At 44.5% G+C, this 15,052-nt stretch overlaps 2 protein-coding genes across 3 annotated transcripts in view; one reads left to right on the top strand and one right to left on the bottom strand.

Moving 5' to 3' along the window:
- RETREG3 (reticulophagy regulator family member 3) overlaps positions 1-7,854 on the bottom strand; it is a 24,613-nt gene extending 16,759 nt beyond the window's left edge. The window contains exon 1 of one of the 2 annotated variants that reach the window (XM_036753984.1): positions 7,540-7,854. In XM_036753984.1, the coding sequence (XP_036609879.1) occupies positions 7,540-7,799 (260 nt within the window). In that variant the 5' untranslated portion in view covers positions 7,800-7,854. The remainder of the gene's footprint in view (positions 1-7,539) is intronic. The other variant, XM_036753985.1, reaches the window with a different exon arrangement.
- Positions 7,595-15,052, top strand: LOC118845888 (tubulin gamma-1 chain). Its single transcript, XM_036753986.1, has 11 exons — positions 7,595-8,263; positions 8,878-8,990; positions 9,224-9,391; positions 9,950-10,018; positions 10,288-10,367; positions 11,033-11,159; positions 12,992-13,078; positions 13,199-13,348; positions 13,989-14,141; positions 14,239-14,400; positions 14,603-15,052. The coding sequence occupies exons 1-11, from the start codon at positions 8,215-8,217 to the stop codon at positions 14,798-14,800; spliced, it is 1,356 nt and encodes a 451-aa protein (XP_036609881.1). The 5' UTR covers positions 7,595-8,214; the 3' UTR covers positions 14,801-15,052.

The raw sequence follows: 15,052 nt of genomic DNA, 5'->3' as shown, positions 1-15,052 counted from the left end.
GGAAGTGGGCCTGCTGCCTCCACATTGGAGGAGGGGGGTATTGTCCTATTGGCAATTAGATTCAGGACACTTCCTCATCAGTTTTAATTATTAACACTTTTGTTTTCTTTTCTCTTTAAACTTAAAATCAGTAAAATTTGCTTTAAAATTTACTTTATTGGGCAGCTAGGTTGCGCAGTGAGTACAGCACCAGCCCTGGAGTCAGGAGTACCTGAGTTCAAATCTGGCCTCAGACACTTGACACATTTACTAGCTGTGTGACCTTGGGCAAGTCACTTAACCCAAGTTACCCTGCCTTCCCCCCTCCAAAAAAAATTTTTAAAAAAATTTAAAAAATAAAAAAATTACTTTATTTACTTAGATTAAAATTATTTAAAATCAGTAAAACTTTGATTTTACTCAACTGCCCATAATGAACACTGCAGTAAAAAAAAGTAAGACTATAAACACATTATTTATGTATACTGAATGGATTGTGCATCTTTTTTCAATCCGAAATCATGAGATGATTTTAATCACTATTATTAATTTCTCATATCACAGTGAAACAACTCAGGTTTGGAAATCTAAGTGACCACCTTGACCTTAACAACTACAGGGTGTCCCTAAAGTCTGAACACATGGGAATTCTCATTAACATCTCATTAACCGTTTCACCGAATACTGTGTTGTTCATGTTAAAGGAGGAGGTGTACTCAATGAAAGTCACAGATGAACACACTTGGTCAAACGCATCAAGAGTGAATGCGCTAAAATTGACGGCAACGTGGAGTTATTGCATCGAGTTCACGTGAATCTTGCAAAGTGCATCAACCTTTGCATTGCAAATGATGGAAATCATATTGAAGATGTTATTTGTTAATATTCCAATTAAATAAAATGTTGTTGAAAATTTCACTCATTTCATTTCTTGAAAATACGCATTTTTGCCTATGTGTCCAGACTTTAGGAACACCCTGTAGACTAAAAGGGACAGAAGCAGCCAATAGTTGTAAATGGTCTCACTTTACAAACTATTTCTCATTAGGACGCCTAAAAAAAACCTGGGTGAATAATCCAAGAGGAGAGAATGGAGGGAGGAAGGAATCAAATAGTAAAGGTTTAAAAAGCCATTCTTACTAGTGACAATCCCATCCCAACATTTTTACCCCACCACCTAAAGGAACAATTATATATGCCATCGAAAGGACTGGAGATAAGCAAAGCAGGTAAGAGTCATTAATATTCTCTCTAAAGCTGAGTTCATCATCTCCACAAATAAACAAATTCACCAGGGGCCAACGATAAGAGCTCCAAAGTTCGTCTGCTATCCTAATGCTAACACTGCCAGTCCTAGCTGCAGACATATAGCCCCTATCCCTACCTCCTGGGAACACTTGGAACAAGGAATGCCCAGGGAAGGAATCAAGACTGTGTACAATGCCCCTCACCAACTCATAATTGCAAATGCTGTTTACATGGGCTCTAGGGATGGAAGGGTGTTTGTTAATCTCCCTTGAGATGGGTTTGTTTTCCAAAGCCTGTGGCAATGACAATGCTTTGTGTTTCAGAGATCCAAGCCATTTTAAGACAATTGGTCCATGGTGGGATTTGACATAGGCCCCACCCATCATTTTCACAAGCTCTGTTTAATAGACAGGACATTAAACTCTTCTGAAGAGTAAGATTACCCTTGGTCTATGAGACAAGCTTCTAACCCTTTCTTATCAAATAGGCACCACAGTCCTACACCATCCTGAGAACACAGGGAGAGCAAAACTCCAACATTCTTGAGTACACTATCAACCTCTCAGATGGATAAAAGTCACAAATAGAAAGACAAGTTCCAGTTACTACTTAGCCCCTCAAAATGAATTTAATGCCATATTTTGGCAAGTGGATTCTAATATCTTCAAAGAGCATAAAACTGCGCTTTTCCTGCTTTTCTACTCCATCTCCGCCCTACTCCCCTGGAGTAAATTTCTCAATTAAAAAGGAACTCAGATCTCAGGATGATGTATTTTGGATAAACCAAGAACACATGTCTGCTATTTCATTGGGTTAATCTGGAAATTTACCTGCCAAGGAATTTTGTCACTGGATACAAGTAATGAACCACAAGGGAAGATAAAGATTTTTTGAGATAAGAGCAACCAAATAGTTTGAGGAAAAATGTGCAGATCCTAACTACTTAGTTTATCAGATTATCACCCAAGTGTCTCTGGCTTCTGTTAAGCAGAAACTTAAGGAAGAGGTGACAGTCAGACAATACAATAAGGTGGGCTGGAGAGAGGAGGAAGAAATAAAATAAACATTTCTCTGAAACTATAATTAGCATGAAAACGCTACAATTTAATTTTAAAAATAAAATGAATATTGCAAATATAGTCAATAATGCAAATATAGTCATTTTGATTGTTCACAAGTTACAGAACATTATTCCCTTTGTGGATCACCTAAAGGCAAATGTCATATTCTAGGATCATCTTCTACAATTTAACACATTCTCATTCTCATCTTTTAAAAATATAATCTAATTATAATACTGATCAGGGATTCTTGTGTCAAGGACCCTTTGGGCAGTTTGGTGAAGCCTACAGTCCTTCTCAGAAGACTTTCCAAATGTATAAATATAAAATACATAGAATTACAAAGGAAACCAATTATATTGAAATAGTTATCAAGATATTTTTAAAAAAGAAGTTCATGAATCCCAGGCTAAGAATTCCTGATCTAATAACTCCCTGAAGTATTAGTCTATTGGCCAGAATGATCATGGTTCATTCAAAACTCAAAGTTTTAATTATCTGTGCTTCTGATTTCCTTTATTAGTATGAGAAGAGTTAAGTCAACAGGCATTTTTTTTTTAAAGTCAGGCATCGTGCTAATTAAGTCCTGGGAACATAAAGAAAGGCAAGAATAGTCTCTGCATCAAGAGACTCACACTCTAATGGGAAAGACAACATACAACCAGCCATGTACATATAGGACATATACATGGTAGATGGAAGGCAATCTCAGGTGGAAGGCACTAGGACTAATGGGGAACTATTGGCTTCTTGCAGAAGATGGGATTTTAGTTGAGAATTTTTACATCTTCAAAGATAGAAGGGAAAGAAAAAGGGTCTCAAGTATGCAACTTGGTATTATTTCTAGAGTAAAACCAGAAGTGAAACCATCTTTCTGGAAATACACAACCATCCTGAGTTTCTAACAAATGTACGCTAATGGTAGATTTAACATAAAATTAACAAAATTTCTGCCAATTCAATAGAACCAAAAAGCCATGTCACTGGAGAGCTCAATACTGGTCTTTCCCTGGATACTGATGGCAGGAAGAAAAAATCTTCCAAAAAATTTTTAGAACAAAATGAAAATACAGGTGAAGTCCTGTGTTCTCTTCTCCATCTGTAGTCTTAATTAAAGTTAGTTGTTCACCCTCATTTTAAACTTGGTGGGGAAAAATGCTCTGCAACAAAAGAACTTTCTAAATTGATGAAGCAAGTTTTTAAAGTTTTTATCTAGCCTGAGTCACTTCTTTACTCATGCTGTCTGCACAATCACTTGGAGGTTTTTTCACGTTCCAAGTACATTAGATGCCACACTAACTTCCTGATAAGACTGATAAGAATACTCAAATAAATCATTCTGATCCCAAATGGAAAACATTTTATGGACTGATAATTCAGTACCTAACAAATTCTTAATTCAGGGACCTCCCGAATCTCAACTGAAGATCACTTTGGTAAATCTGGAGCCTGCTTGCCTTTCCAGGGCTCTGTATTTTACCACTATACTTACTGAACTACAACATGATTGAAGTACGTAGCTCCACTCAAAAAACTCACTAGCTGACTTGATCTTGTCCTGTTTGCTCTCACCACAAATTGGGGCTTAGGTTGGTGTAGGCACAAGACAAAAGAAGGGAGTGCCTCACAATCCTCAATGGTGAGTCCTCAAGGTAATTACAGATATGCAGCTGAAAACCTACAAAGGCATGTACTGCTGGAAGGTTCCTGGCCTGGACTACCACAAGACAGGAGACCTGTAAAGCCCCTAAGGTTAAAAACTAAACTCTTAAAACCACCAGAAAAACAAAGAATGTTTCCCTAAGCAGTATCAACAATTCATTAGTTAACCTCAGTGCCCAAAGAAACTTTCTAAGATTAACTTACAGAATAGTGGTCTATCTGTTCTAATAGGAGCATTCTCTCAAGGAATTGGTATAGGTTGGCATAGTTCTCTGTACCTACCAAGAGAAAGAAATGTAACACAGTAATGATTCTTTCTCAGGTACAAGCAGATGATGATCCAAAAAAGAACACAGAGCCTTATGAATAGAAAGAATTCCCTATCCAAATTTTGAGTGTGACTTCTGCAATGAGAACAATTTGTATTCCTTGGCTAATAACACTCTTACTGGCTAGTCAATTATGTACTATTTCTGGGTACCTCAAAAGGAAGAAAAGATCTTAGATTAATTTCTCTCTGGCTTAAATTAAGACTTGTTTTAGGTTAATTCCTTCCCTCCCATTCTTCTTTAAACACACACACACACACACACACACACACTCACTCACTCACTCACTTTACTGATGCCTTTTGTCTTCACTTCTAAAAGAAATCTACCCTCCCTTGTAATTAAGCAAAACAGCCAACAAAGCAGCTTCATGTGACAAAGCAGACAATGTTCTGCCCTGGTGTTCTCAGTTATTCTGAGATGGAATTCTTCTTTAGTGATCTTTTCGTTTACCTTGTAGTCTATGTATATATTGCTATTTTGGGTCTGCTCATTTCCCTCGTTGGTTTGTGCAAATCTTTCCACATTTGTCGGTTCCTCATATTAGTAACTTCTTACTACACAATAATAATCCATTGCATTCATATCAGGTTTTTTTTTTGCCATTCCCCAAATAATGGCCAGCATATTGTTTCCAATTCTAAGTAGAGTGCCGCTATATTTCGGTATATGTTGGACCTCTGTTTCTCTGACTTCCACCAGATACATGACCTACGCCTACCTCTCATTCTTTAATTTCTAAGTTCAAGAGATAAACAGCATCCTATATATCTAAAGGAAAAGATACACCCACACTGAATGCTGCTCCTTGAATTGTGGATCCTGGCCTTCATACTGAACATTTGAAATATGTGAAGTAAAAAGTAATTCCCAAGGCAAGTAATTCTATCAAATTCTAATGACAGATTAACCTAGTCTTCAGGGTGTTACTAATGAATGGGGAAGTTCTATTTTTTGCACTTTATATGCCCAAATCCTTTTCACAACTAGCTTCCTGATCCCAGGACATGGCAGTTGATCTTTTTCAGGACCAGAATCATACCTATCATTCTGCCAAATCTCTTCTCCACCTATTTGCTGCATGTGGGAATGTAATAAGAGTGACTATATTTTGGGTATGCTGCAGAAAATGCCAGAAATAAAATCCCTAATCAAAAATATCTTAAAAGGTCCACAGTATCCAAAGGAAGCTCAGAATGAAATAATAGACAATATATATTTTGTTATTTAAGGTAAACCTTACTAAAACAGCAAGTCAAAACTAACATTAAAATAAGCACATGTCCTCCATTAGAGGAGTTCCACATGCCCATCCCATCACCACATCTGCTTCAAGATAATTTCCATGAGGGAGCTGCAGAAGCTGGATTCTAAGCCACTGCTTATCGAGCTGTTAATGCTGTTGACAGGAGAAGGAAGTGACATGAGGAAGGTAACCCTGCTCAAAAAAAGATTTCAAACATGTATCACCCGTGCATCTGGTTTAACCAGCTGCTGATTTATGATACAACTACTTCCAAAGTGGGACACTTTATCAATCATTCACTTTAACAAGAAAAAACATATTTAAATAAAATTTATTTCCTATAGGAGGAAAAAGAATGGGAACTTCACCTGAAAGAGGTACGGAAAGAGAAGATAATATATCATTTGGAAGGAGGGCAGACCTAGGTGAGATGCTGCACCAAGGAATACTCTATAGTCAAAAGGCTACAAAAGGATATTTGATATGTACTATCCCAGGGTTCTGGACATCTCAGGATATACTAAGAAGCTGCCTTCTTGTACTTTCCAATTTTGCCTACAATCCTCCACAATATTCCCAATGCCTGATTTACATCAATTCTACCAAACTAAACTCAGATTAGGTAGCCTATATGACAGAACATAATCTGGTTCCCTATGAAGATTGGGCAGGCTAAAACTCAATGATACTAATGATGCTTTTCCACTATTGAACTTTGAATTACCTATTCTGTTTACGTTCACTTAGCCACATTTTAAAACTAAATATGTAGAAAAAAGAGTGATGTGCGGCTTGTTCTTAATATGAGGAGTTTGCAGAAGTTAAGCCTAAAAAAAGAAAACCAAATAAATTTTGTCTTGGTTCTATATCCAGAATGACTTCGCTCCCCTCTATTTGAAAAAGGTCAATAATGTTTTCTCAGTTATCAGCAGAAACCCAAGCTGCAAACTGAGATAAACAGAAGGACCCAAATCCACTTTTGTAGACAGCATACTACCAATGGCAGCAAGAGTTGCTCCATCTGCTGCCCATTGTCAAGAGCCTTTAAATTGAGTGACAGTTTTTCAAAGTGTATTTATAAGATTACTTTTCCAGCTCAGCTGGATTCACAAACATCAATTGCCTTTCCTATTAACCGTAACTAAATATATTTACATCATTACCAAGGGCAGGGAGGAGTCACAATCACAGTGGCTTTTTAACAGGTAAAATCTCATCTTCACACACTGTTAATAAAACACCTATTTAAGGACTAGCACCAACTCTACAGCTTGGGGCAGAGCAGTTTGTATGAGGTCGGATCCCTGAACCTTCTTTCAACAAATTGGACAATATAAAAAGCATATTAAATGCCTGCTGTGTTCAAAGCACCGTGCTAGAAGCTGGAGATTGTCCATGAAGAACTTAATTTACATCCATTCTACTGTGGGGGTACAACATGTGGTGCTGGGGGTGGGGGGGCACTGGTCGTGGAATCAGAACATCAGAATCCTGGTTCTGTTTGCTATTTGTGTGACTTTGAACAAGTCACGGGCTCTCTGTGAGATGAAGATGGACTAGGAAGAGCTCTGGAGATGATATGACCATCTATAACGTTCTCTACACAACCCACAGACGCATCCCTGTGGTCTCAGGACCCCTGCCTCACCAGTCACAGCCAAAGAAGAGCAACAATGAGGGGTGGGTAGGATATGGACTAGGAGTCAAGAAGACCTGGGTTCAAATCCCAGCCCCTTATCCGGCCTTACTATGTGACCTTGGACAAGTCATTTTATTTCTCTGTGCCTCAACTTCCTCATCGATAAAATGAAGGGTTCTGGACAGGATGGCCTCCACCCCCCAGGTCTGAAACTATGACCCAATGGAAGACTGGACAGAACAAGGAAGGTCGAGGTGGAAGTGGGAATGGGGGTATGGATATATGCGAGGGAAAGGGATGGGCCGGAGCCCTGAGGCCGGCCTGGAAGCGGTGGGCAGGGAGCAGACAGGGGTAGGCCGGGCCAGGGTCTCTCACCAGAAAGCCGCGTTCAGGGCCAGACACCACAGGGCGCTCCTCACCGGGCGCTCCCACACCAGGGCTGCCTGCACCCGGCTCAGCAGCGGCTCATAGGGCCCCAGCACATCCAACAGGGCCCGCTGCACCGCCTCCACCTGCCGATCCCGCTCGCCGCCGCCGGACATCGCGCCGCGGCTCCTGAAGGCTGGCACCGGCCGCTGCTCAGCTCCCGGGCCGGCCGCAGCGGCCGCCGCCGCCGACTCCCCGGCCTCCGCCATCTCCCTCCAGGAGCCACAACATCCGGGGCCGCAGCCCTGTAGGTGACAAAACACAAACTGCGCAGGCGCCGGGACCCTCGGCAGCCTGCTTTCCTAGTGCGCCTGCGCCCCAACCCCGGCTAAGGATCGTCGCTGAGGAAATTGCAGAAGCCCGCTAAGGCCACGCCCCCACGCAACTGGAAAAGAAAGGGTCGAAGCCGGCGACGTACATGCGCAGTGCGCAGCAGTGAAGCCCAGAGGCGGTGGAAAAGTGTTTACTTCCCTTTCGCCTTCTGAGCGGGCTGCTCTCATCACCAATCAGGCGCCGCTGCCATGTGTTGCGCATGCGCAGTGGGAGTAGCGGGTTGGCGGGCGTGCAAGCAGTGGCTACTGCTGCGTGAGGTAGGAGGCTCCTGGGCCGCGGGAACTGAGAGCCATGCCGCGGGAGATCATCACCTTGCAACTGGGCCAGTGCGGCAACCAGAGTAAGAGCCGGGCCCGGGATCCAGATGCCCCCTCTACCAGCCAGCTTTCAGATCCTCCTGGGGATCCACCCACTTCTCCCTCAGACGCAGGCATCTCCCCTCCCCCTAGGCTCAGATGTCCTGCCCCCTCCCTTCCCGTGGTGTGAACACACCCTCCCCGAATCCAGGTATCCACCTTTCCCTAGGCTCAGATGTCCTGCCCCCTCCCTTCCCGTGGTGTGAACACACCCTCCCCAAACCCGGGTATCACCCCTCCCCTCCTGAGGGTGACCCCTCCTCCCCCAGGCTCACATGACTTGCCCTCTCGCTTCCCATGTGAATACACCCTCCAAAATCAAGGTGTCCCTCCCCCCTTCCTGAGGAAAGCCCTTCCTCCCCCCAGACCCAGGTATCATGTCTTCTAGCACCTAGTATGCCTGGCAGGACCGGATTCCTGTCTCCCAGACCCACCACTTATGGTGGCTGCTTATGGAGACCCAGATCCTTGCCTCCTGTACCATAGGGGAACTCACTTCCCTCCAGGATGTTGGTATCCGCGCCCCCCCCCCAAACTTTCTGGGTTTAAATGCATCCTACCCCTCAGACCCAGGCATTCTATCCCCACCTCCATACAGTTGGGTTTGAGTTCTGGAAACAGCTCTGCGCTGAGCATGGCATCAGCCCGGAGGGCATCGTGGAGGAATTTGCCACTGAGGGCACAGACCGAAAGGACGTCTTTTTCTATCAGGTGCCCCCTATTGTACTGGGCCAGGGAATTAGACACTGAGTGGGAATAGAAGGGCATAGTTTAGGCACAGAAAAGCAGAGACTGCCATTCAGGTGGACTGGAGGGACAAAGTAGCCGGAACCTAGAATAGAAAGGAACTGGGGCCATAGGGGGAGAAGGGTATGAAAAGACATGGAATTTGGGAGTCCAGTAGGTCATGGATAACAAGGGGTCATTTCTCTCCACTATGATAGGCAGATGATGAACACTACATCCCAAGGGCTGTGCTGCTTGACCTGGAGCCTCGAGTGATTCACTCCATTCTCAACTCTCCCTATGCCAAGCTCTATAATCCTGAGAACATCTACCTGTCTGAGCATGGTGGAGGAGCTGGTAACAACTGGGCCAGTGGCTTCTCACAGGTGCCCAGCCCAGGCTGACATAAGACCATGCTTTCCAGGGAATGAATGAAATCCCCAAGCTAGGAAGTCCCTAATAGTGTTTCATGTTGCTTCCCAGAGAGAAAATCCCATTGACAGTGTGTTATGGTGGAAAGCATCTTAGATTTACAGTCAAATAATGTGTCCAAATCCTGGATCTCCCATTTGTACCTTTGTGACCTTGGGCAAGTCGCTCACTTTAGGTCTATTGAGTGGGTTGAACAAGATGATTTATAAGACCTACTCTAGTTTTATCATCCCAAGCAATAATTGTCCTCTGCCACAGCAAAAGGAAATAAGTGGTGATGCCAAGAGAAGGTTGGTGGCTATGGAAAGTTCTGTGTCTTAAATGAGTTATATACAAATTGCATGCAAGCTAGCTTCATTTTGGGTCAGTAGTGGAAGATTTTATTGTGATTAGACCATAGCTTCTAAGGAAGGCATTTGTGTTGGAGGGAATAGCTCTGTGCTGTTTGTAGAGAGAATCTGGAGGTGGACAGTCTGTGGCTAAGCCCTTTGACCCTCCTCATTTCCATACAGGGGGAAAAGATTCATGAAGACATCTTTGACATCATAGACCGGGAGGCAGATGGCAGTGACAGCCTAGAGGTGGGAGCTTGTGATATGGGAGAAAGGGGAACGGGAAGAAAAATGGTAGGGTTGGGAATGGGGGTGGATGGTTCTTTATGATGTTAGTAGTTTAAACACCAGACTAGTAATTATTTGCTCTGGATTATAAACTTTATTCACAGAGACATGGAATTTTATGGGGATAGAAAATGGGCTATGATCCTCTTCTGCTGAGGCCCCCAAGTTGTACTGATCGGGGATGATGGGTGAGGCCTTGGCAATAATGGATTCTCTTCTCTCCCCACTAGGGCTTTGTCCTGTGTCATTCTATTGCTGGGGGAACAGGCTCCGGCCTGGGCTCTTACCTTCTGGAGCGTCTGAATGATAGGTAGGTGTTTTTGTATGTGTGGTGAAGAAGGGAGGGAGATCTTGGGCTAATTCTTACCCGCTTCCCAAAGGAAAAACACTGATCTTTTGGTAATGATGAGAGCTAAGACCAGATGATGCTTTTGACTATATGTTACTTTTGGGGGAAAAGAAAAGAAATATCCCTCCCCTCCCCTGGCAGAGAAGGTAGAGTTACAACCAAGAGCTTGGTTATACCATATTAGGGATAGGAACTGTGCCAAGAAGAGGGTCTAGGGCAGGAGTGGGGAACCTGTTGCCTTGAGGCCACATGTGGCCTTCTAGGTCCTTGGATACAGCCTTTTGACCGAATCCAAGCTTTACAGAACAAATCCTTTTATTAAGGGGATTTGTTCTGTGAAGTTTGAATTCAGTCAGAGGGCCACACTTGAGGACTTAGAGGGCCCCATGTGGCCTTGAGGCCGAAGGTTCCCTACCCCTGGTCTAGGGAACAGAATCAAGAAGTCAACTTATTCCCTTTTCCTGAACTCCTGCGTTCACTCAATCTCTCCAGAAATCGATCATCCATCACACCACTGTACCCAGACAGCCGGGGGAGTGGTAGGAAGGGACGGGTAGAGGATCACCTTTGTTCATGGTGATTTCTCCTCCCATCTCCTTTGTTTTCCACTTGCCTCCTGCCCACAGATACCCCAAGAAGCTAGTGCAGACATACTCAGTATTTCCCAACCAGGATGAGATGAGCGACGTTGTTGTACAGCCATATAATTCACTGCTCACCCTCAAGCGGCTGACACAGAATGCAGATTGTGTGGTAAGCGCCGGTCCAGGAAAGAAGCCTGGGATCAGTCAGTGAGCATTTACTGATCACTAAGTACAGCCATGCTCTGTACTAGGCATTGGGAATACAAAGACAAAAGTGAAACAAACCCTGTCCTCAAGAGCATTCTGTTGGGGGAGGGAATATACATAAAGGAGTGTTTGTGAAGGAAATACAAGGTAAAGTTTAGGAGGAGAACACTAACAGCTGGGGGGGAGGGGAACCTAGAGTTTCAAAGGACACATGGCATTTGGTGAGTTAGAGGGAAGGTAGGAGTGCATTCTAGGCATAGGGCACAGCCAGTGCAAAGTTGCAGAGATGGGAGGTAAGAGCATAGCATGAGATTGTCTGAAAGCCAGTTTGGGCCATAGAGGTAGGGGAGGGGATTGGTATATAATAAGCCTGGAAGGATAGATTGATGCCAAGTTGTGAAGGGCTTTAAAGGTGGAGCTTATCATATTTGGTTTTAGAGGCAGTAGAGAGCCATTGGAGTTTACTAAGTAGGAGAGGGATATGGTTAGGCTTTTTTTTTTTAACTCGTACTGTTTTCGTAAGTGTGGGAAATCCCAGGGAGGAGCTTCCTCTACCAAAGCATTTCCTCGCACCTTCTAATGTTGCCTAGGACGCTGGGAGGTCAAGTATTCAGCCAGTTTGTATCAGAAGCAGAACTCGAATCCAGGTCTTTGACAGACATTGAGGCCAGCTCTCAATTCACTGTGCAATGCTGCTTCTTAGGGTCGAGCTTGTACTTCAGGGAAATCACTTTTGAAGCTGTTTGAAGATGGATTGAAAAAGGGAGAGGGTTGAGGCAGGGATACTAATTCAGGCAAAAGGTGATGAGGATCTGGACTAGGATGTTGACCATGTGAATAGAGAAAAGGGAACAGAGTGAAGTGATCTTGTAGAGGTAGAAATGGTAAGACTTGGCAACTAATTTGATATATGGGGTGAAGGGGAGGAGACAAGAATACGGCCTAAGTTGTAAATCTGCGTGACTAAGAGGATGGTGGTGCCCTTGACAGAAATAGGGAAGTTTGGAGAGGAAAGAGAACAAATTCTGTTTTGAACATGATGAGTTTGAGATGCCTACAAGACTTCCAGTTAGAAATAGCGAATAGGCAATTGAAGATGGGTGACTGGAGCTCAGGAGAGAGACTAGAGCTGGGTATTCAGGGTGTCCCAAGTCATACTGCAGCTCTAAGCACTTAGGTTTAGCACAATCTCTGCAAAGAGTGGGATAGACTATCAAATAGAAATAAAAGGATTACCTTACTGAAGTCATAGGTAGGGGCCAATTGAGTTTAGATAAAATAAATTGGTAGTGGATCTAGTCAGCTTCGTTGCATGATTTCCTTCACCTCCGTTCAGCATCATAGGGGTAGGACTACAAGAAGGCAAATGATGGGACTAATCTATCCCACAGTTAAGAGTCTGGCAGGATGCGAGCATCAATAGGAAAGGGGCCGAGGGATTCACAAAAAGAGGACAGTATAAAGTTTAGCTTGTTAATTTTAATGTCGAGACTGGGAAGGGATGAGCATGGGGGTAGTACAGGGTTAATAGACTGGCTCCTCCTCCAGAATCAAGACATTTCCATCATCTGAGACAGATCTTCCCTCTCTTCCCGCAAATATTTTCTGATACGCTATTTTGTAAATACAAATGGGTTTTCTAGCTTTGGGATTCTTGGGGAATTAATCCCAGTATCCCCAGTCTCAGGCAGAGCTATCTGATAGCGTGTGTTCTATGATAATTTGGGGAAATTAAGCTTTTGGCCCATTCCCCAGATAGGGGGACTGTCCTCTGATATTCACCCCTCTCCTCAGGTTGTGCTGGACAACACAGCTCTGAATAGGATTGCTACAGACAGACTGCACATCCAGAACCCATCCTTCTCTCAGATCAACCAGCTGGTGAGCCCACCCAATTCATCGACTTTGTTTCCCTCCCTCCCTGCTGTAGGATGGTCCTAGGGAAAAGAGTGATACTTTTTTGTGGGCTGTGACCAATGGTGTGTCTCTCCTCCCCAAAAGGTGTCCACCATCATGTCAGCCAGCACCACCACCCTCCGCTACCCTGGCTACATGAACAATGACCTCATCGGCCTCATTGCCTCCCTCATCCCCACACCCAGGCTCCACTTCCTCATGACTGGCTATACCCCTCTCACCACTGACCAGTCGGTAAGCAGATGTCTTGTCCCTTGCCTACCTTCCACTCCCAAACCCCCCTCCTCATGGCTCTGCCAGGGTCATTGCCTGCCAGGCAGAATCTGGGCAGATCTAACCCCTGCTATTTTCCCCCATGCTGTCCCAGGACCCTGTTCCAGGGAGCAGTCCCCAGAGGTTTGGGGCTCGAAGACTGGTACAAAAGTGTGCCTCTCTCTTTCTCTGTCTCTGCAGACAGCTGCCTTGCGCTGGAGTTTCCCCTTTCTCAGTTTTGAGCCTGAAACATAGGTTTTTGTTGGCCTGAAGAGAAATGAATCTCTTACCTCTCCCAGGCCTCACCTTAGGTTCAGTGTGTGGCTGCCTCAGCAACTTTTCTCCTTTCTCACTTGTAACATGTAGTCAGTGCAGGTTGAAAGCTAGAGAACATGAAGGTCTTCAGACCATTCTCCTATATTTGAAATGTGATTCCTGGGCTAGATGGAAAGAAATGTGTCTGTTCTAGTATCCAGCTAGGACCAAGAAGCTTTACCAAAGTGTCTGCACTACTCCTGGTCAGCTCTCTTAGTGTGGGCCTCTGTCACTTTGTGTGGGCATCTTTGTGTCTACCTGGGCAGTGCACAGCCATTGGCATGTCCCCTTATAATTGACTTCTCAGGTGGCCAGCGTGAGGAAGACAACAGTGCTGGATGTGATGCGTCGGCTGCTGCAGCCCAAAAATGTGATGGTTTCCACAGGCCGAGATCGCCAGACCAACCATTGCTACATTGCCATCCTTAACATTATCCAGGGAGAGGTGGACCCCACCCAGGTGGGTAATTCCCTCACCTAACCCTTCCTTGGTACTGCTAACAGAGAGTCTCTGGACCTCCAGGCCAGCAACTGAGAGTACCTTTCCCATGCCTCAGGTCCACAAGAGTTTGCAAAGGATCCGTGAACGAAAGTTAGCCAACTTTATCCCTTGGGGCCCAGCAAGCATCCAGGTGGCACTGTCTCGGAAGTCACCTTACCTGCCATCTGCCCACCGAGTCAGTGGACTCATGATGGCCAACCACACCAGCATTTCCTCTGTGAGTCTGATCCAAGCCTTTCTCATCCTCTCCTTTACTCTCTTGCTGTTATTTTTTTCCCAGCTCTTACTAGGTTGCCATATCTCTGGCATTGTACACTGGGTAGAGAAGGTCAACACCAATCATTATGGTTCCTCCAAGCCATGGTGCCACTAAGTCCTTTGTGATTTGTCTTCTTCATTTCTCTCTTCCTAACTCATAGCTGTTTGAGAGAACATGCCGCCAGTATGATAAACTTCGGAAGCGAGAGGCCTTCCTGGAGCAGTTCCGCAAGGAGGACATCTTCAAGGAGAACTTCGATGAGCTGGACACGTCCAGGGAGATTGTGCAGCAGCTCATTGACGAGTATCATGCTGCCACCAGACCTGACTACATCTCCTGGGGTACCCAGGAACAGTGACCTGATTGCTCCAAGGACAGTGGCCTTTATTTACCTGCCTTACTGCTGTGCCTCTATGATAGCCTACCTGGCCATCTTTCTGCCCCAAGGGCTTTGGAGATGAAACATAGGAGAGGCTTCCCTGATTTTATTCATTCACTACAGTGTGTTTACACATGCACACACCACCCAGGGCAACAGCCCACTGCTCAGGCTTACTACTATCCCTCTGATGAGACTTTATTTCTAATAAAGCACTGAATATAAGAGCTA

This window comes from Trichosurus vulpecula, chromosome 4 (genome assembly GCF_011100635.1).
Source record: "Trichosurus vulpecula isolate mTriVul1 chromosome 4, mTriVul1.pri, whole genome shotgun sequence".
Lineage (NCBI taxonomy): Eukaryota > Metazoa > Chordata > Mammalia > Diprotodontia > Phalangeridae > Trichosurus > Trichosurus vulpecula.
Note: the sequence above shows the minus strand (reverse complement) of the source record. Positions and strands in the feature narration are given on the sequence as shown.

What these genes read in the sequence shown, in the direction of transcription:
- LOC118845888 (XM_036753986.1), top strand. Translation starts at nt 8,215, where the DNA reads ATGCCGCGGGAGATCATCACCTTGCAACTGGGCCAGTGCGGCAACCAG. An exon ending in GGGCCAGTGGCTTCTCACAG is followed by an intron (nt 9,392 to 9,949) that starts GTGCCCAGCCCA and finishes ATTTCCATACAG; the next exon opens with GGGGAAAAGATTCATGAAGA. An exon ending in TCTCTCAGATCAACCAGCTG is followed by an intron (nt 13,079 to 13,198) that starts GTGAGCCCACCC and finishes CCTCCCCAAAAG; the next exon opens with GTGTCCACCATCATGTCAGC.